This window comes from Somniosus microcephalus, chromosome 16 (genome assembly GCF_052327205.1).
Source record: "Somniosus microcephalus isolate GS21.2 chromosome 16, FLI_Smic_1.0, whole genome shotgun sequence".
NCBI classification, from domain to species: Eukaryota; Metazoa; Chordata; class Chondrichthyes; order Squaliformes; family Somniosidae; genus Somniosus; species Somniosus microcephalus.
This window is the reverse complement of record NC_141002.1, coordinates 17479150-17501869: the sequence shown is the minus strand read 5'-3', so window position 1 is coordinate 17501869 and position 22720 is coordinate 17479150. Positions and strand designations below refer to the sequence as shown.

Here is a 22720-nt window from a genome sequence, read left to right as displayed (position 1 = left end):
CACTCTCACCTCCAAGACAAACCGCCCACCCCCCCCCATCATGGGATATGAGCACATAACCTAGGCTGACATTTCAGTGCTGTACTAAGGGAGTACAGCATTGTTGGAAGTGCTGTCTTTTCAAAATGCCAGTAAACTGAGGCCCCATCTCCTTATTTGAAGAGCAGGGAGTTCTCCATGTTCTGGACAATATTCCTCCTTCAACCAAGATTATTAAAACTGGTCATGTATTGCATTTTCAGTCTGTGGGATCTTGCTGTGCATTAGGGAGCTGCTTTATTTGCCTATGTAACGACAATGAATGCACTTCAAAAAGTAATTGATTGGATGTGAAATGCCTTGGAATGTCCTGAAACATGATAAGCTGCATGGTAAACACATTCCATCATTATTCCTTGGCTTACTAGGGCTTACTCGGGGGCGCTAATGAGAGGCGCAAATGCACTGAATTTCTAGCCCAAAGGGTCAAACCTGGTCTGCATGGCTCAGCTGATTAATCAAGGAACATGAAGTTTCTGATTTTTAACTGTGTGTCGTGATATCTGAACCCTGCATCGGAATAATTTGCCTGGATCAGTGCTGTCAATTCGCTTCCTTACCTTCTACACTAGCCAGCTCTCTATCCTTCAGACATTCATAAATGAAGTAAAGGCAGACTTACGTTGTGCCAGTGCACCTTGTATACGATAGCCGAGAACAATTGCTGCTCTCTGTATATCCACCTTGTTGATGAGGTTGGCAGCTTCATTAGCACCGAGCCGTTCCCCAATGTGATTCTCCACAAAGTAAATCAGCTCAGCTGGGTTCCCATCACCAGTGATCTTAGTGATATTCACAACCTGCAAATGAGCAGAAATTATGTGCAAATTGTATAAAAGTCTTGATTTCAAACCTGTGCGTTGCCAAAACTTAGCGGAACAGTATTCACTGGGAGTTTCAACAGCTACACAGCAAGCTGGTTTGGGCTGACAGCAACAAATGAAATGCACGGAGGAATAGGATCAAAGCAATACACTGGTGGAGGAACGAGCGGCCCGGCCCAGCAATACACTGGTGGAGGAACGAGCGGCCCGGCCCAGCAATACACTGGTGGAGGAACGAGCGGCCCGGCCCAGCAATACACTGGGGGAGGAACGAGCGGCCAGGCCCAGCAATACACTGGGGGAGGAACGAGCGGCCCAGCCCAGCAATACACTGGGGGAGGAACGAGCGGCCCGGCCCAGCAATACACTGGGGGAGGAACGAGCGGCCCGGCCCAGCAATACACTGGGGGAGGAACGAGCGGCCCGGCCCAGCAATACACTGGGGGAGGAATGAGCGGCCCGGCCCAGCAATACACTGGGGGAGGAACGAGCGGCCCGGCCCAGCAATACACTGGGGGAGGAACGAGCGGCCCGGCCCAGCAATACACTGGGGGAGGAACGAGCGGCCCGGCCCAGCAATACACTGGGGGAGGAACGAGCGGCCCGGCCCAGCAATACATTGGTGGAGGAACGAGCGGCCCGGCCCAGCAATACATTGGTGGAGGAACGAGCGGCCCGGCCCAGCAATACACTGGTGGAGGAACGAGCGGCCCGGCCCAGCAATACATGGGGGGAGAAAGGAGAGGCCCAGCAACACATTGGGGGAGGAACAAGCGGCCCGGCCCAGCAATACACTGGTGGAGGAACGAGCGGCCCGGCCCAGCAATACATGGGGGGAGAAAGGAGAGGCCCAGCAACACATTGGGGGAGGAACAAGCGGCGCAGCAATACACTGGTGGAGGAAGGAGAGGCCCAGCAATACACTGGGGGAGGAACGAGCGGCCCGGCCCAGCAATACATTGGGGGAGGAACAAGCGGCCCAGCAATACACTGGTGGAGAAAGGAGAGGCCCAGCAATACACTGGTGGAGAAACGAGCGGCCCGGCCCAGCAATACACTGGGGGAGGAACGAGCGGCCCGGCCCAGCCCAGCAATACACTGGGGGAGGAACGAGCGGCCCGGCCCAGCAATGCACTGGGGGAGGAACGAGCGGCCCGGCCCAGCAATACATGGGGGGAGAAAGGAGCGGCCCGGCCCAGCAATACACTGGTGGAGGAACGAGCGGCCCGGCCCAGCAATGCAATACACTGGTGGAGAAACGAGTGGCCCGGCCCAGCACTACACTGGGGGAGGAACGAGCGGCCCGGCCCAGCAATACACTGGGGGAGGAACGAGCGGCCCGGCCCAGCAATACACTGGGGGAGAAAGGAGAGGCCCAGCAATACACTGGGGGAGAAAGGAGGGGCCCAGCAATACACTGGTGGAGAAAGGAGAGGCCCAGCCCAGCAATACACTGGGGGAGAAAGGAGAGGCCCAGCAATACACTGGGGGAGAAAGGAGAGGCCCAGCAATACACTGGTGGAGGAACGAGCGGCCCAGCAATACACTGGGGGAGAAAGGAGAGGCCCAGCCCAGCAATACACTGGGGGAGAAAGGAGAGGCCCAGCAATACACTGGGGGAGAAAGGAGAGGCCCAGCAATACACTGGTGGAGGAACGAGCGGCCCAGCAATACACTGGGGGAGAAAGGAGAGGCCCAGCAATATACTGGGGGAGAGGAACCAGAGACCCAGCAGTACACCAGAGGAGAGGAACCAGAGGCCCAACAGGGAGGGAGAAGAGGTAGAAGGATGCCGTTGGGAGAAGAGACTCAGTAGTACATGGGTGTTTTGGCCCAGTTTATTGGTTCAAGAAACGCTGCTCACTGGCATTCAAAATATTTCAGACAATGGAAAACAATAGGAATTAATGCACAGAACTGATTAGTACAGACGATAGAAAATGCACAGTTAATAGGCATCATACGACTCAGGCAAGCTGCGTTCTACCTCTAATTCTGTTCTACTTTATCCTGTCATAACATCTGGATGTTTCGATATATATCTATACTAGCTGGGGAGCCCCGCGTTGCGAGGGCAATTTTGGGGCGCTTGGTCTCCCTGCCCGTGTGTCCCCCCTCTCCCTGTCATGTCCTCTCCCTGTCCTATCCCTCCCTCCCCTCCTCTCCCTCCCGTCCCCTCCCCTGTCTCCCTCCCTCCCTCCCTCCCCTCCCCCACCCCCACACCTACCCTCCCCCACCCCCACACCTACCCTCCCCCACCCCCTCCCCTCCCCCACTCCCCTCTGTCCCTCTCTCCGGCCCCTCCCCCTGCCTAGCGCCTGAGGTCCGGTTCTGAGGCCGGGACGGACCGGAGCTGAGGTCCCCCGCGTATGGCGCGGCTGATGGACGGCCGCTGCGGGCGGGCGGCGCATGCGCGGTCAGTGCGGGCGGCGCATGCGCGGTCAGTGCGGGCGGCGCATGCGCGGTCAGTGCGGGCGGCGCATGCGCGGTCAGTGCGGGCGGCGTGAGGCGGCCCGCGGGGAGCAGGCAAGGGCGGCTTGGCGGCCGTTAGCGAGCGGGAAACTTCGGGCGGCCCGCCCGCGCTACCGTGAAACCTGAGAGGGGGAAGTAGAGAGAGACAGAGAGGGAAGAGGAGAAGGAGAGAGAGGGAAGAGGAGAGAGGGAAGAGGAGAAGGAGAGAGAGGGAAGAGAAGGAGAGAGAGAGAGAGGGAAGAAGAGAGAGAGAGAGAAATTTTTTGAGCTTCAGGCCCCGAGTCCCCCCTGCGCGAGGGTGAGGAGGAGGGGGGGTTGCTAAACACAATATAAAACTCAAATAAATTGTTAATTAATTCCCTAACACATAATTCAAATATTTACCTTACTTCCCTAACACACTGAAAGTGTGGGGAAAAAATTGTGAAAAATCAAAGATGGCGGCCACTCACCTCAGTTCAGAAGGATAAGGCCCGCCCACACACGCACCGATTGGTCGACCGGTCAGGTCACTGAAGCGTAGGATTGGTCAATCGTCGAGTCACTCGACACTCAACTGTAGGAAGGAACCCGCCGTCCGATTGGTCGACCTCGACGTCACATGGTCGCTAATGAGATGCTAATGAGCGGAAGGCTGAACGTTTTTCGGATACCGCGGGCGCGGTTTTTGTCCGGCCGAAACGTAAATATGCTTATGACCGGTCCGGAATCGCAAGCTTTCTTTTGAGGCGACACGCGCGTCAGTACGCTCTGTAACTTTCAAACGTATAGAGAACGGACAGACAGACATCGGGACAGACAGACAGAAGAGCCGCTTTATATATATATAGAAGATAATATACACACAGGTGTTGGTCAGTCAATCATCTAGTATATCACTGGCTTTCTTCCATGTTATTCTACCATTCCACCGTAGAACTTATACCAGGTGCTCCGTGTGGCTCAGTCAATAAACTGACTCTCACACACAGTGGAATATTCTGACAATACGGATTGTGTAGACTTAAGACATGAAGAATGGCCATTCAGAAGAGGTAAATTAGGCAACTAACTAGACGACATCCCAGCAAGAACAGCACTTTCAGGAGAGGAGAGAAGAAATAAAAAGGGGAGAATATTGGAAAATGAAACAAAATTAAATTTGACACCGAGAAAGGAGGGAGACAGAAAGCAGGCAACTATTGACCAGTTAGCCTAACATCTGCCATTGGGAAAATGCTGGAGTCCATCATTAAGGAAGCAGCAGCAGAACATTTAGAAAAATCATAATACTGTATAGTCAAGCAGAGTCAGCATGGTTTTATGAAAGGGAAATCATGTTTGACAAATTTGCTGGAGTTCTTTGAGGATGTAACGAGCAGGGTGGATAAAGGGGAACCAGTAGATGTCGTGTATTTGGATTTCCAGAAGGCATTCGATAAGGTGCCACATAAAAGGTAAGAGCTCAGGGTGTTGGGGATAATATATTAGATTGGATAGAAGATTGACTAACTAACAGAAAGCAGAGAGTCGGGATAAATGGGTCATTTTCAGGTTAGCAAACTGTAACTAGTGGGTGCTGCAGGGATCAGTGCTGGGGCCTCAACTATTTACAATCTATATTAATGACTTGGATGAAGGGACAGGGTGTAATGTAGTCAAATTTGCTGATGATACAAAGATAGGTGGGAAAGCAAATTGTGTGGAGGACTCAAAGAATCTCCAAAGGGATGTAATCCAGAAACGCTGTTTACGGAGGTCACGGTCCATCATCAAAGACCCTACCCACCCCAGCCACAGTCTGTTCGCCCTCCTGACATCTGGGAGACGCTAGATGCATTCGCACCCGTACGACCAGATTTAGGAACAGCTTCTTTCCCAGGGCTGTCATCCGACTGAACTCCACAAATAAACTCTAAAGCCTGCACATCTGCCAATGCACTTTATTATGGTTATGTTTATGTTAATGTATTACAAGCCAAATGTATGTTGAATGTTTAAATGTCTTAATCTAAATGTACACTCTCGGGAGCCGCAAGCCTACATTGCGTTGTACTGCACTTGTGCACTAACAATGACAATAAAAGTTGATTATGATTATGATTGATTATGATATGATAGGCTAAGTGAGTGGGCAAGAATCTGGCAGATGGAATATAATGTGGGAAAATGCGAGGTTATCCACTTTGGAAGGAAAGAAAAGCGAATTATTATTTAAATGGAGAGAGATTACAAAATGCTGAGGGGTACAGAGCGATCTGGGGGTCCTTGTCATGAATCACAAAAAGTTATCATGCAGATACAGCAATTAATTAGGAAGGCAAATGGAATGTTGGCCTTTATTGCAAAGGGAATAGAGTATAAAAGTAGGGAAGTCCTGTTACAACTGTACAGGGTATTGGTGAGACCACACCTGGAGTACGGATTACAGTTTTGGTCAAGTTATTTAGGGAAGGATACACTTGCATTGGAGGCAGTTCAGAGAAGGTTCATGAGGTTGATTCCAGAGATGAAGGGGTTGTCTTATGAGGAAAGGTTGAGCAGGTTGGGCCTATACTCATTGGAGTTTAGCAGAATGAGAGGGGATCTTATTGAAACATATAAAATTCTGAAGTTGCTTGACAGAGTAGATGCAGAGAGGATGTTTCCCCTCGTGGGGGAGTCTAGAACTAGAGGGCATAATTTCAGAATAAGGGGGCACCCACTTAAAACGGAAATGAGGAGGAATTTCTTCTCTCAGAGGGTCGTGAATCTTTGGAATTCTCTTCCCCAGAGGGCTGTGGCGGCTGGGTCATTAAATATATTTAAGGTGGAGATAGACAGATTTTTGAATGGTAAGGGAGCGGGCAGGGAAGTGGAATTGAGGCCAAGATCAGATCAGCCATAATCTTATTGAATGGCGGAGCAGGCTCGAGGGGCCAAATGACCTATTTCTGTTCCTTCTCCTACATCTTATGTTCTTATTTGGGCCCTCACCCACCCAACCAGTTTGTGGCCCCCTCCTATTGTGTTTCCTCCTCCCCACCCGATGACGACATTTTGGTAGCCAGAAACATCGTAGAACTCAGGAAGCCATTGTTAATTATTTTGCCCAATGTTTCAGCATTTGAATTCTCTCATCCAGAGCAGAAGGTATTGATTATCAAGCGAGATACCAGTTAATACTAACTACATGAATACACATCTTAATAAATATCACTAGAGGCCCTACAGATATACAACAGTAATCATTCGTTTTGAATTTCTCCCCCTCACTTGGAGAACTCCCAGTTCCTATTAACTTCAATCTGGTCAATAATCTCGCAAATAAAATATGAACTCTTGTTGCACTGAGGCAATTTTGTCTCAAGCACTTAAAGATGTAAATTCAATAAAATGTAGGAAACATTTTCTACTAAAATGGGATGATATTTCCCAACTTGTAATCTAATCAATGGACACAAGTCTGTACATGACAAACGGCACGACAAAAGGATCGAGCAAACCCCAAGCAAACTAGTGCGGGGGGGGGGGAGGGGCAAGGGCAAGGATTCAGCTACACAAAAACAGCACATCAGAGAGAGGTTCACATCAGTTCAGCATCTGCTTGTCCCAGCCTCGTCTTATGGCTACATAAAGTGAATTTAAAAGGCAGCTTTCGTCCTGTAAAGCTCAGTTGTAAAATCTGAGTGAATTCAGGCATTCCAACTCCTCGAGGTAAAGGACAAAAAAAAACTAACCAGAGGGTCGAGTGAATTCCCATCACTTCCTTTCATAAGCTCGCTCTCCACTATCAAGCAACAGAGGGATAGCACTAGGAAAGGGGTTCCAGAGGGAGCAGACACTGTGCTGTTCTCTACTTCAGACTGATTTGATGATCAGAGTGCCAAGATGTGGTCCAAAATGAGGTTGACGAATTCCCCCAATGACCTTTAAAGTCATGCTCATGACTTCTGAGGAGCTGTACTTGGGTGAATTTTGTGCCCATTGCCTCACAATGTAAACAGGGCAGAATCGACTGCAAGGGAACCATCCCATAACATAAAGGATGTAAGGAAACTTTGATGTGGGCAAGGCTAAGACGTCCCTGAGCATATTAACACAACACTACTGGAAAAACGCACCCAAAAATAACTACTGACTTTACTGAATTTCGTTTAACTGAACATGTTAATGTAGAAATCCAGCCCTCAGACTATCAAAAACAGATGGTATTTTTATGGGCTGTTTCCTGTTCTGCTGGACATGTCTGTAGATTTTCAGACTGTGAACTGGAGGGGAGCCGAGTGATATTCACATTTACTGAGACATCGTGAGTCATCGCTTGTGTGTGGTGACGTTGAAGATTCAGTAAGCTACTCTTGGTCTGTGTCTACTGAGAACTGGCTAGTGACTGTCAAAACTCATGTCATGTGAGGGCCAGTGTCTAATTCACTACACTACACAGCCCCCAAAAGGTTTACTATTTTAAGCAGATATTAGATTATAACTAATACCTACCAATCATTCTTAGGCAGAAGTTTAAGTCACAGTTTAAGATATCAACAGAACTGCTTCAGAATTACTACTTTTTATATAAAGCACCGACCATCTGTTACACTGTTCCTGAGATGTCAAGTCCCATGATGGATAGGAACTAAGCTATCCAGTGATTCTTGCTGGAAGGGGCACGAGTTACTGTTAGATGATTTCCCCATGGTTAATGCTACAGACCAACTACAGTTTTATATAGAACGTTGCTTAGGGAAGATTCAGCAAAGATTTATGTGGGAGAATCTGTAACAAGAAGTCAATGTTAGCTTGACACAGTTGGTTGCACTCTTGCCTCGGAGTCAGAAGTTCATGGGTTCAAGTTCCACTAACCTGAGCATATATGCTAAGGTTGACCCTTCAGTGCAGTACCGAGGGAGTTTTGCACTGTCAGAAATGTCGATCATGTTAACCTGAGGCCCCGTATGCTTGCTCAGGTAGATATAAAAACTATTCAAAGAGCAGGCAGTGTTGTGGTGAACATTCCTCCCTCAACCAACCCCTTCAAAACAGATTAGCTGGTTGTTCATTGATTTGCTGTTTGTGGATCCTTGCTGTGGGCAAGTTGGCTGCCGCATTTGCCCACATTACAACAGTGACTACACTTCAAGAGTACTTAATTTGTTGTAAAGCTGTTTGAGGCAATATATAAAAGCAAATTATTTACTTCTTTCTGTCCATTTTATAGAATCTGTCTGAAGGTGTGTTCTTTCCTGCGTCTAACAAAATTGTTTAAAACCATGACATTTGAAAGGTTATTTCGCACTTTTAGTTCATGATCCCACGGTTCTGTGGCTCTCACACGATGCCGGAGCATAGGTTTGGAGAAAGCAGCAATATATTGTTCTACCAAAGACACTCTCGCCCCCACTCCCGTTTATATTTCCACACAATGTCATTCCCCAAGAGATTCTAGGTAAAGTGGAGCAGGCAAATCCAGCGACAGCTTGCAATGTCCATGAAATAGCAGATCTCTGCTACCACTGGAACAAGGCGAGTCAGGCAGTTTATATTTCTAACTGTAGGGGGAGAAACACACATTTACCATCGGTTGCAGTTTTTCTTTAAATATATAGGGCTCGATTTTCATTGGGCTGTTGAGGCGGGATTGGAGGCGTGTGGGGGGTTAAAAATCGCAAAATCGGGGGGCACGAACCCATCCCGCCTCCATGCCGGTTTCAAAGGAGGCGGGTACCCAACCTGTGCTGGGACCCGCCTCCCCGAGGCGGGAAGGGGATTAGTGCCAATTAACTGCCTGTTAACGGGTAGTTAACAGGCAGTTTTTGGCCTAATTCTTATTTTTATCCCTGAAGTGTGGGATTCCCGACGGCTCCAAACCACGCCAAGTTAGCGAGGCGGACCGTCGGGCTGAAGGGCTTGGAGGGTTCGAGATGTCCGGTGTTCAGGTGAGTGATGGGTGCATGAGTGCAGAGGTAAGTGTGTTTGGTGTGTGTAAAGTGTTCAAATAAGTTTTACTTACCTTTACAGCCTTCCTTCCTTCAGGTCTCGGGAGTCCCTCATCTCACCGGCACAGAAAGCAGAATGGCCGCGAGCTGTCAAAAGTTGCAGCATTCTGCTTTCTGTTCTGGAGAGATCTCTAAATCAGCCTGAGAGGAAGGAATTAACTTAGAGTACAGATTGTCAGTGTTTGACAGCTTCAAAGAGCTGTCAAACGCTGATATTTCATCTGTCAAAAGCTCTTGACAGATGAAATGTCAATCTGTGATGTCACCTGTTGCCGGGTGGCCCTTAATTGGCCTGCTGAGCCCGCTGGGCAGGCTCAACAAGGTCAATCAAGTGACAATCGCATGGGTTGGCCACAACTCGATGGAGGCGGACTACAACCCCGAAAGTTGTAGTCCCGCCTTCTACACGCCTCCAGTATCAAAATCCAGCCCATAAAGTTTAAAACAAAGTATTCCAAATAAAAACATCTCATTCTAACTACAAATAATCCAAATGGGTTACGTAAACAAGCCATTTGGTTTAACCCTTTATTTAAGATTAGCCCCTTTACAAATGGAGAGGTACCATGAAAACTCCTATAACAATTACATTAGCAAAAAGAACGAAGATTTGATGAATACCCCTTGCATTTTGTCGACCCTTTATTACCCTAAGTATTGTTTCTCAGCTGGGGTAAAGCCTCAATGTCCTCTGGTTAGGGAAGTGAAAAAAAATCAGTGAGTGCTTCCATACCTATCCAGTGACTCCTGCCGGGAAGAGTGCATGTGTTGGTCTTGGGTGATGACTGGACCAGGCTCAACTGTGATGCCAGTCAGTGTCTCAAGCCACCCACTGAGAATGGCCACTTGGGCAAGATACTAGGGGACAGCTGGTGCCCGTGGAACCATACCCCAAGCAACAAGTCAATGAAAAGGGGAAGGGAAAAAAACTGCCCCCTCCCCCCACAGCAAATGTTAATGACCTGATCTAAGCTCTGACTGCGAAGGAGTAACGGAGAGTGACAGCGAGCGAGAGAGCACTAATAACAGACACTAAAGCACCCAGAGTATATAACTATCTTCAGAGAATTCAATTCACCTTGCATGCCAGCCTCAGTTGCACCTCTACATCCACTTCCCTCAAAGATATCATCAGTCCGAACATTTCATAAGCATTCCCACCAATTTGGTCAAAACACATTAACTGTTTAAAAAAAAAAAAAAATCAAATGGAAATTTTGTTAATGGGTCCCACCAAACTGATACCTGGATTTCAGCACCCAAGCTATGAGCTGAGGCTGTAAACACTTGAAGGAAAGGCAGATCAGGGGAGATATTACAGAAGCATTCATAACCCTAATGGTTATAGAAAAAGTTGAACCCTAATTATCCATGTAACATGATTAAACTCTATGATTAGGGGGCACAGACTCAAACTCGGAAGAGGAATTCAGATGTAACTCATTTACACAGAAGCTGGTGAACCCATGGAACAGACTGAATGAGGGGTGGAAAGCATTGGCAGAATCATGAGAGAACTACATCGATATCTGGCGGAGAAAGCGACGGAGGGGTGCAAGCGGTAGTCTGGTGCAGAGTATTTTTTGAACTGGCCTTACAGATCACAATAGTCCCTTCCAGTCCCTTCCATTTTTAAAAAATAACAAGGTCTACTGGGGTTTTGCAAATAACTGTTATAAACTAGATCAGTCAGCTGCTTCTGTTTGGCATACAGATGGTATGGAGGGGGAAGGAAATAATCGGGCCATGGGGTTGTCAGACTGTCAGGCACTCAGTGTCACAAAGGAGAGGTTTGCGTGGGATGCCACTGACACAGTGGTTGGCTGCAGAATGGTTCCCTGATGTTGCTGCATCAGAAGCAAAAGGTCTCTGGCTGCTTGGAGGGCATTTTTGCATTTCTATAGTGGCTTTCATGACCGCCGGACGTCCCAAAGCACTTTACAGCCAATGCAATACTTTTGAAGTGTAGTCACTGTTGTAATGTAGGAAATGTGGCAACCAATTTGTGCACAGCAAGCGTCCATAAACAGCAATGTAATAATGACCAGATAATTTGTTTATTTAGCGATGATGACTGAGGAATAAATATTGGCCAGGACACCGGGGATAACTCCCCTGTTCTTCTTCGAAATAGTGCCGTGGGATCTTTTATGTCCACCTGAGGGAGCAGACGGGGTCTTGGTTTAACGTCTCATCCAAAAGACGACACCACCGACAGTGCACTCCCTCGGCACTGCACTGGAGTGTCAGCCTAGATTTTTGTGCTCAAGTCTCTGGAGTGGGAATGGAACCCACAACCTTCTGACTCGGAGACGAGAGTGCTACCCACTGAGCCACAGCGGACACGGACAGTCATTCTCACACCTAGCCTTGCAAGGGAAGCCTGTTAAACAACAACAATTTGTATTTATATAGTGCCTTTAACGTAAGTAAAAGGTCCCAAGGCGCTACACAGGAGCGCTATCAACAAAATTTGACATTGAGCCACATAAGGAGATATTCGGGCAGACTTGGTCAAAGAGGTAGGTTTTAAGGAGTGTCTTAAAGGAGAAAAGAGAGGCAGAGAAGCGGAGAGGTTTAGGGAGGGAATTCCAGAGCTTAGGGCCTTGGCAACTGAAGGCACGGCCACCAATGGTGGAGCGATTAAAATCGGGGATGCACAAGAGGTCAGAATTAGAGGAGCGCAGAGGTCGCAGAGGGATATCTTCAAAGCAGAGGAGAAGGACTCAGCAACCCTGTACTGCACTGGAAAAATGAAACACATTCTTCCATTTGCAGATGCTCTCGACCCTGCTTCTGATATTTCAGTGTTGTTTTATACAATAAACACATCACAGACATGTGCGAGAAAAAGGGAATCAAGTACTCATGCTTATAAGGCACAAAGCAAACTCATAAATCTCAAAGGTTAAAGTTCAAAATCACTTCCACAGAAGAAAAAGGGGAGACGGATTTTCAGAGGTAACTGTTTCCGTGGCAACTACTTCTACTCTATCAAATACACTGAGGTACACAGAGTACCTAACAGAGAGATGGAGAAAGCACTGATTTATGAGACAATTAAAAACCTGCACAAGGGAAACAAGTATGAGTGAGGAAAGTTCACACTGTGTGCAGTTTTTAAACAAGTAAGGCCTTTAGCACAACCTTCGAAGGGCTCATAGGTTCACAGCAATGGGAATTCCTGTGCATAATTTAATAACCCATTGTATGAAGAATAAACAGCAGGAAGTAGTGGATTATCATACAACAAATGCCAGAGTGAAATGCAAGCCGAGAATTTCGACGTCGTTTGATCTGAGGGATATTAAGATATGGTCCTTCAGCCTCAAAAAGAAACGCTCAGAAATCAACAAGACATAAGGGGGGCATCCAGATCTAAGAGGTGATGCAAAGATGGACTGGGCTCAGTGTTAGGTGGGTGAGCGATCAGCAATGAGCAGCTAAATTGGGACTTTTTAGCCTCAAAACAAGAGGGCCTTTTTGAAGTAAATGAAATACTTAATAGGATAGGGAAGGTAAACCAGTCGATACTTTCAGAAGCACCAAGACCAAACGGCATACGGTCAGTGTTGTAAATGGCAAGTTGAGGATAAATGCCAGGAGTATTTCTTTACACAGTAGGTGATCAATAGCTGTAATTGGTTGGTAGAAAGGCTGGACTCACTTAAGAAACCGTGTTGTACTGGGAATATGGTAGGGTTGGCAATCTGGGAGATTGAGGTCAAATGGGCCAAAAGATCTTCTCCATTTGAACCCATCTTGTGACTCCCTGATGCTTTAGCACACTACTGCTTACCATATTTTTCTTTAATGTAGTAGGATTTGAAAAATAAAAACATAGCGTAAAAATAAATGGACTCGTAACAGTGGTGTGAAACACTGCAGGGCATTTCTCTACGTTAAAGGCACTATACAAGTGTAAGTAGTTGCTGTTGTTGTTGATGGTGGTTATGTGACCTCCCATTTATCATGGATACCACTTCTGGATGAAGATAAATCACAATTAAACCACTGGGATCACTCATCAAATGTACAGTGTGTGGTGGAGCCACCAAAGGACTCAGAGCGGTTGTACATAATTCCTTTAACAGCAATGTAGTTACTGGCTGTGCCTGTACCTTTAATTACACTGTTTGACTGTACAATGCCTAGTTACCTTTACAGCACGGTTTCAACGTGATGACGTCATACCGTTAGTCACGTGATGCCCCAATGCCGGGAAGAACGTGATGATGTCATGACGTCAGTCTCCTGACCAGAGGATCAGTCCTCGCGGAGCCCTCAAGGAGAGTAGACCTGTTATTAATGTGTTCTAGCAGTTTCCAGTTTAAACTCGTTTGGTTTCATTAAAGTTCATTAATTTAATTACCTGAGTCGAACTCAGTCTTTTTGATAGGAACCTCCGTTCCTACAAGTGAAACAATAATTTCAATAAAGGTTCCCAATGCACGGTTTGGTGTTGTACTAAGCCACACAGGCGAGAAAGTCTCACGTTGTATGTTGCGGTCCGTGCCGAGTTAATCAATCTCACACCAGTAGTTAATGCATAACACGATAGCAAAATACTGCAGATGCTGGAAATCCGAAATGACAACAGAAAATGCTGGAAAAACTCAGCGGGCCAGGCAACATCCGTGGAGAGAAAATTGCCTAACAATTGGCCTCAATGCCATTGGGCTAGTGCAAGGTGGGGGTGGGAATAGTCAGTCAGGGTTCTCACTCCTGATCCCTGCTGTGCTGCTTGCGGTTTCACAACTTGCTGACACTCGCTGCTTGGGCTTGTTCATGGAAAATGGCCACTTGGGTGCAGTATGGGGTGCCCAGGGGACTAGCCCCAACTTTGGAAGGAGGAGAGAAAATTGCAGAAAAAAAGTGGCTCAACTGAGGATTTAAAAGAAAACTAATGATAAACAAACAGGATGACTCTTTTGGGGGCAAAGTGGAGGGTTACTATGCCCGTGATCCTTTTGACGTTGGGTGAAGCAGGATTCCCAAACTGTCGCTAGTATAGTTGGAATGCTGGAAGGGTTTTTTCTCAATTATTACTGCCATTAAATCTCAATTGGAACAGAAACCTGATAATTCTTAAACATAAGGAATGCTGGATCTAGAAAAGACCATGGTGCTCACTCAAGGCTGCTCCTTCCACACTGCCCAACTGAATGAAACAGATCTGTGAATATCTCAGCCCTCTTACTTGACAGGTATTGAGCTAGTAAAGATATTAACAGCCAGAATTTAGCGACTCCGTCTGGTATGAGGAGCAAACAGGAGTGAGATCAGACTAGGTGGCTCATATGGAGAAAAACCCGACAGGTCAAATGCCTGTTTCTGTGCAGTAATCATCCATGATTGAATGGTAATCTGTTCCACTTCTTCACTATCCTATAGAAATCAAACATAGTTAAATAAAACGTTATTTAAAAACTGATTAAACAGATGCCAGAGTTTCAAATTACAATAATGGGCTGATTTTTTAACCAAAACTTGCACAAAAGGCCATGAAAATGTACAAAATGAGTTAGTACAGCAGAGTTTTTGACGCAGTGATATACAGTTTGCCATGTCAAGTCAATTATTACATGGGTTGGGATAGAACTCCACCAACATAGGAACAGAGGCCACTCAGCCACTCGAGCCTGTTCCGCCATTCAATTAGATCATGGCTGATCGATCATTTCTCAACATTCAACATCTTGTGCACAGACACACCCATTCCGACTGTATCCAATCCTTGCGTTACTTTCTGTCGATCAGAACAGAAGATACCAGCTGGTACAGACCAGCTTTCCCTTCTGCTCAGCTGCGGAGGCCTGCAGGATGAGGAAATCAAACAGCAGCAGAATATCATTGTCATTTGGAAGACTCTGCCTACCTGGACAGTGTTATTCCCCAAGGTGCTGGCCCGCTTCCAACGTTTTGCTGACCCAGTTGCTTCACCGATAAGCTGAGCTAGTTTTCGCTCGAGTTCAGCTTGAAAAGTTTTGTCCTGTATGTGGTTGTCGTGCACACCTAAAAGTACTGAGCAGAGAAACCACAGCTACTTTTACATACTTGAATTAAAAAGCTATTATTCATAGAATGAAATGAAATTTGACCAGATGGTTGCAACATATCAGTAGCATTATGCAGATTTATTTGAAAGTTACAAGATAAATTCAGATGAGGAAGCTCATCATCCAGAAAGAAAAGCACCTCCTCCCAATTGCAATGTCCAGCTGTCTTGAATGATTAAGCTTTTCTACAATCATACCTGTGAGACCATTCCAAGTGCTGATTGCTCTGTGTGATGAAATTCTTCCTGAAATCAGTTCTGTCTCCTGCACACCTTTCCTCTACTGATAGCAGATTATTACACTGAAGTAGTGTAGTAGTTGATATATATTTTTTATTCGTTCATGGGATGTGGGCATCGCTGGCAAGGCCAGCATTTATTGCCCATCCCTAATTGCTTTGAGTGACTAAGCATCAACCACATTGCTGTGTCACATATAGGCCAGACCAGTAAGGACAGCAGATTTCCTTCCCTAAAAGGACATTAGTGAACCAGATGGGTTTTTACAGCAATCCGGTAATTTCATGGTCACCACTATTAATACTAGCCTTTATTCCAGATTTATTTAATTAACTGAATTTAAATTCCCCAGCTGCCATGGTGGGATTTGAACTCTTGCCTCCGGATTATTAGTCCAGGCCTCTGGACTACTAGTCTAGTAACATTACCACTATGCTTCCGTTCCCATATACTGTATATCTGTCCTATACTATTTATGATATTATATACTTTGTAAGGTCAACTCTCAGTCTCCTCCTTTCAAGGCTAAAGAGCTTCAGTTTCTGTAATCTTCACTCGTAGCTCAATCCCCCGATGCTGGAGGTCAGCCTCATGGTACTTCTCTGCACTGCCTCCAGGGTTTGACCGTTTCCCAGATCTCTCCAATTCCCCATGGGGATGGGTCACTGTGTGCACATGCTCAAACTGTAGGCATGTCCATGTCAGAAATGTGTGAATCACATGAGCAACTCCTTTCCTTTTCTTTTCAACCACTTTTATTTTGTGCAGTTTGATGGGCTCCAGGCAGTAAACACTTCTGTGGTTTGGGAGATGGTTTCTGCCACAGACCTATCCATATCTGCGATAGAAACATAGAAGATAGGAGCAGGAGTAGGCCATTCGGCCCTTCGAGCCTGCTCCGCCATTCAACGAGATCATGGCTGATCATCCAAACCCTAGCACCCGGTCCCTACACTGACAGCCATCCCACACAAGCCCTAACCCCGTAACCTCACGTATTTAATCCCCCCTAACACTAAGGGCCAATTTTTATCATGGCCAATCAACCTAACCCGCACATCTTTGGGCTGTGGGAGGAAACCGGAGCACCCGGAGGAAACCCACGCAAACACGGGGAGAATGTGCAAACTCCACACAGACAGTCACCCGAGGCCGGATTTGAACCCGGGTCCCTGGCGCTGTGAGGCAACAGTGCTAACCACTATGCCACCGTGCTGCCCTTTTCGTGACAGTAAGGTTGCTCAACACTTTTTTTTTTAAAGTGTTAATTTTTTTTCCTTTAAGAAAAATACAGAATTACCAAAATACAGTGCTGATGATGTCGATAACAAGAGTACAATAAAAACAGAGTGCTGAAAATACACAGGTCTGTAAACATCTCAAAAGAGAAAAGACAAGTTTGTTGTTCGAACTGTGGGTGAGGCTCTGACAAAGATCAACCTGAGACATTAACCTGCCCTTTCTCTTCACAGATGCCGATAGACTGTGCATTTTCAATTTTTACTATTAATAACTCGGTTATTATTTGTTACTCAGCTTCAGGATTTTATGTGAAGTTACATTTTTTTTAATCCAACAAATAGGAGTGCATTGTTTTTCCCATAGCTCAGAAGGTTTATCTATTGAACAGCTGAGCCACACAGACCAGTTGGGGTCCAAGCTTTGTGCTGAGTTAGCTGATCTCATTTGGGACATTACAATTGGCTCTTAGCGCCCCATGTTAAGGAGGACAATATGGACCACAGTTCCCACTCTTGATGACTATACGGCAACCCCTGCTGTAAGTGCCAGTGTGTGGATGCTGTTTTCCTACATTACAGAAGTGACTACACTTCAAAAGTACTTAATTGGTTGTAAAGCGCTTTGGGACGTCCAAGGTTGCGAAAGGCGCTATATAAATTCAAGTAATGTTCCCTTTAAGCTGCGTGGCCGCACAGCGCTCCACAGGTCCGCGCAGCCGACTTGCCGACTTTTAAATAGAAAAACCACGCATGTGCGGTATTTTGAATGGGCTGTGCGGCCCCCCCCAAAAATTACAGGGAACATTGAATGCAAGTCTTTCTTTTCTTTCAAGCACAGGGTCAGTCTCAGCTGAAATGAACTACCTCCCCATTCTCACAGTCAAGGATGACACATGAGCAATGGCCACTTGTGCAAGATAGCTGGTCCCGTGGAAGGAAACTCCATCAAGGAATTAACTCCTTCAGAAGAAAAGGCAGAAAAACAAAGGTATGCATTCAAATACACACATACAGCTGTTCTGGTTAGGAACCATTACATGTTGGAGCTTTGAGTGGCCACAACACTTGAAATGTTACACCAACAATGAAGTGGATAAGGCAGATTCTTATGTTCATCGTGCCTGGTCAAGCAAATCTTCAAAGTCCACAGTACTAAATCTTTTGGGGTGGTTGCTGGTGTGCAGACAGCATGGGCCCGAGAAACGTACCGGTCTTTATCCAGGAAGCCTTCAGCAGGTGTGACCGGTTAAGTTCAGGGTAATAGATGGCTGTAAAAATTTAAAAGCATAGATGTTGAACATGCAACTGAATTATCTTGAGTCAAACATAGCTTTAGTAAGTTATATCTGTATACACCCCTCCACACATGGACTAAACCAACAGAAGGTCACCCTGTTTTTATCATGAATTTCTCTGCCAATTTTTCTCCCCTCCTTTCCCAAAGGTGAGGTGAAGACCCCATGCTGTGATACAGTTTCACAGGCACCAAGGGCTTGTTGGCACCGCGACCATTCGTAATGTGAGCGCTCAATGGAGTCCTGGTAGTGGGTCAACCAGAGGAGCACAACAGCCGAAGCTGAAATCCCGTGTTTAGTCTATGGCCACACACATCCGTATACCAGCAGGAGTCTGCAGACCGCGATCAGAGCCAGGAACCTTAACCAAATGTTATTCTCTTCCCGCATCCAGAACCACCGAGACCAGAGGTTGAACCTGGCATCCTGGTCCATATGACTCAGCTGCTGACTAGATTCACTCAGCTATCAGTGGAACCCCCAATTACATATTTTACCAATATACTTATGCAACAAATGGTCAAAAACAGACACTATGTAAGAGAGCACATTAAGATGGCGTGCCACACTCCTGCACCCAACCAGCTCTGCCAAGGAGTAGTTTGGTCACGGGTTTGCAGGTCATAATTTGCCAGCTAGCAAAAAGGAGTGACCAACATGGTGAAGCCCGAAGCCGAGAGCAGCAGGAGCCAACATGAACTGCTCTCACACCTTCCAACAGGCAACTACAGAGACCTGAACACTGCTCACCTGCACATTCTTTTCAAGCTCTTGCCTGTCCTTGCTTTTTGTGCTGCACCCTGTCACTAGATCTGTATGAAGTCGCCAAAGTGAATCCACCCCCATCAGTACCAGATTCGCAAAGACCAACTCGAGATTGTGGTTTAGAGATGGCGCTATTAGCCAAATCATCAACAGATTCAGCAGTGTAAAACATTTTTAATGTGCAATCTGAGAAATTTCCCAGGTAAATGGGACAAAATGAAGCATTTTGTCCATGATGTATTTTTCTTCTGTCTTCTTTACGGTAATTTCAAGGTTAAAATAGACTGTCTCTGAATGAAACAGTTTGAGAGCCGTGCTCTCATTAAGCCAGTGCATTGCTCTTAATAGATGACCTGGCTACAGACTGCTGCAACGAGACAAGAGATGCTTAAGTATGTTGACATTTGCAATTGGAAAGTTGTTGGTTTTGACTCCTTACAAGAAGCATTTCCTGACAGCTACCTGCATAGTTACTATTATACTGAAACTGGCAGATTGTCAGCTTTTGGCTGGAGACCAGCCATATATCTCTGAACACTGCTGAGTGACAGCTCTATTTGCTTCTGTGAAACTCCCTTATTTGATTTTCTTTATCTGCAGGAAAGTTTTAAAGGAATCAAAGGGGGTTGGAGAGGTTGAGACAGTTTTCTAAGGGGAGGGGGCCCTCGTACCCTTTGAAGTTCAATTGGCAGCAGCTACAATTAGCCTTAGCGACCCCGAGTCAGGGAAGAAAATACAGACCACAGATCTCAGTGTAAGTGCAATAGCCTTTGCCTGGATCATCACTTCTAATGGGTCCGTTAAGATGGAGATGAGCACCCAGACCCTGGAGGGTAGACTAAACCTCTCATATAAGTTTGTGATACAGATACTGGTCCAAATAGCATTAAGAGAGTTAGCAAAGTGCTGTGTCGTGTATTATTTTTGTACTGGATGTGGTGTAAGTGAAACGTTCTGCAAACAAATGAGATCTGCCTCACTGACTTTCTGTAACTGTTCAATTTTTACTTCAATAAACCTGATTAGTCATTAATAGCCTGTGGCACATGGTCTGATAGAGTGTTTATTCTTCCAATGTCCGATGGCTAGAATAACATGACACAGTTTGAGTCAATTCCAGTGAAGAAACTGAAGCAACAAGCGATTCTGTCCATGATGTATTTTTCTTCTGTCTTCTTTACGGTAATTTCAAGGTTAAGATAGACCGTCTCTGAAAGACCCCTAGGCAACGTGCCATGACCAGATAATGTGCATATTAAATCATATTTTGGAGTGTAAAGATGGAGGTCTTGTTTATAGGAGTATGCCTTACGGTGGAACACAAGATAAATATATCACAATGGAAACATATATCCATAGCCCATTTGAAACTTTGCTCCTTCATTCTGCTCTCTTTGCCCTCCTGCCCAGTGATGTCCACACTTTAGTCCTGGGTGTGGCGTTTGCCTGGAACCCCGAGTTGTACCAATCAGACCATCCCCATGAATTGTGAGTGCTCTCCTGGATCAGTACTGTCCTCCCAAACTCTGAACTTCTGGTAAAACCACGTAACAGTTGTAGCACTGGTACATTTTTCCAATCAGGTAAATATAGAAATTCATGAGTGCAATTATTTAGGGGCTGGTTATTCTATAAGCATTTCTGAAGCTTACTGCTGTGTGTAACAGGTTAGACCTTGTTCCTTAAGCTGGGAGTGATTGATTCTGACATTGAAGTCCCAAAATGGAAAGTGCAGCTTTCGCCAGCACTGACATTCCCCACCTTGATGAAAATAAAAAGTCATAAAAAAAAACACTGCCCAGTATTACCCTTAAACTGGATCACACATCAGAACTCCCCAAATCAATTCAGCTCCCAACACGTGCCCCAATGCATCAACGTGGCAGCTTCTGCTGTGTATCTGAAAAATATGCGTCTAAAGTTTCACTCCTGCTAGATTGGCTAAATAAACCAGATGCCTAATTCAGTTTAATCATCAGTCAGTTAAGAAGCCTGTGTGCATTGATGTCACAACCTTACACAAATTAAAGAACTTACGCTCGGCTGTCTTTAGGACAGGAAATCCCAGATAAAAACTAAACTCCACCAGGTTCAGTATCCTCAGCAAGTCGCTCACATCCGAGCCATTCAGGAAGCCTCTTGGACTGTTGATAGCGAAGGTTATATTGACAGGACCTTGCCGCAATCCTCCAAAATTCTCCGCTGCGTGGGTAACATTTATAACCTGAGTGACATGAAACCAAAAAAAAATAATGGGACATCAGAGAGAGACCAGAGTGTTACAGAAGTGTCGGGAAATTAAGCATGGGACATTCTAAATCCTGTTTAGATGGATAACAGCGTTTTGTAGCTTCTTCACTCATCCCATTTCTTCTTGGGTATCTCTGAAGGCCTCTTGTTGTTAGACTGGCCGGTCAGTGCTGTTTTATGATTGAAATTATCTGGAGCATGAACTAACCAAATTAGGTTGCTCAAAATTGAGAGCTGCGCTTCATTCCTACTTCACCATCAATACCCCATGGCTACTTTTTTTGTCTTGATTTTCTCTTCTCCTATAGGTACTGATTCATTCTGGGTTCCCATTCCACAGGCGCGCGCACACACCATACACATGCAGTTGGGATTGTATTTATGTTGCCCTGTAGCTCCAAGCACTTCACATGCAACTACAGTCCCCACCGCTTATAGGGGGAGTGTTGGTGTTAACACAATTTTCCGCTATACGTGGTGGACAGTGTAACTCAAAAGCTAAGTAACCAACATATTTATTTTTTAAAACAGGAAATCTTACTTAGTAACTGCCTCTAATTGTTAGCAGTTGGATCACTAAGGTAATCGGACTTCAACGAGGTATGAACAGCTGATTGAAACTCCTTGAATACCTGACTTTGTCTGAAATCAGCAGAGCCTTTTAAATTAGTATGTACAGAAGTAGTATTGAACTGCTCGAAACAGCCGTTGTGCATTATAAGCGATGCCTTTGTAATTGGCTCCTATGGTAATGGTTAGCGCCATTTGTCCCACACAGGCGTCTGTCGGATAAACATGGATGATGCAAGGGTTGAAGACTGTAATTACGTTGACGTGAAGTTACGTAGGTAAATATAGCACCCATTCTGTAGCAGCAAGGCCCCCACAGACATTACTCAGATCGATGAGCAGTTGATCAGCTTTTGGTGGTGTTAGTTGAAGGAGAAATGTTGGCGAGGATACCAGGAGAGTTCCCTTCGGTTCCTCAAACAGTGACAGGAGATCTTTAACGCCACCTGAACACCAAGATGGAGCCTCAGTTTAATGTCTCATTCAGCGAAAAGCACCTCTAACAACGTGGCACTACCACACTGGAGTGTCAGCTTAGCTGATGTGCTCAAGGCCGTATATTTTACCAGGATATCACACTCTTTAACAATGCGGATCATAATGAGTCCCTGATGGCAGCAAACAAAGGGAACTGTATCATATTTAAAAGACTTCCATCTTAAAATAAACAGAATAGAAGGGGATTGCAGCTGTGCACTATTGCTATCCAACAAACAGCACACAGGCACATTTACAGATGGTGCCCTTGAGGTGCTGACAAAAGAGGGTTGCCTGATTAGCACACACTAATCACCCTCCCCTGGTGCAAACACCTGGTAGGATAGCTGACTGTTCTCTGCAACACCCAGAGGATCGGGCTCAAAATATGTTAGAAGATGGCAGACCTGAGGAAAGGCACACAGTAAGACCACCCAACAGTTGTCTACAGCATGATCTACACCATGTATGCACCGGTTACCCTTCTGCTGGTTACTCTTCTCCTGATGACACTCCCAAAGCTTTCATGCAACAT

The 22720-nt window shown here is 45.9% G+C and overlaps 1 protein-coding gene and 1 long non-coding RNA gene across 4 annotated transcripts in view; one reads left to right on the top strand and one right to left on the bottom strand.

The window, feature by feature from the left end:
- LOC147105992 (UPF0606 protein KIAA1549) overlaps nucleotides 1–22720 on the bottom strand; it is a 319715-nt gene that overhangs the window by 85528 nt on the left and 211467 nt on the right. For all 3 annotated transcript variants that reach the window (XM_086008618.1, XM_086008615.1, XM_086008617.1), the window contains exons 6-9: nucleotides 20926–21112; nucleotides 18037–18096; nucleotides 15168–15313; nucleotides 662–839 (exon numbers count right to left, since the gene is read on the bottom strand). In XM_086008618.1, coding sequence (XP_085864744.1) covers nucleotides 662–839; nucleotides 15168–15313; nucleotides 18037–18096; nucleotides 20926–21112 — 571 coding nt within the window. The remainder of the gene's footprint in view (nucleotides 1–661; nucleotides 840–15167; nucleotides 15314–18036; nucleotides 18097–20925; nucleotides 21113–22720) is intronic.
- On the top strand, nucleotides 16547–19930 carry LOC147105993 (uncharacterized). The gene is made up of 2 exons (XR_015081312.1): nucleotides 16547–17816; nucleotides 18273–19930. It is a non-coding gene; the product is annotated as an uncharacterized LOC147105993 (long non-coding RNA).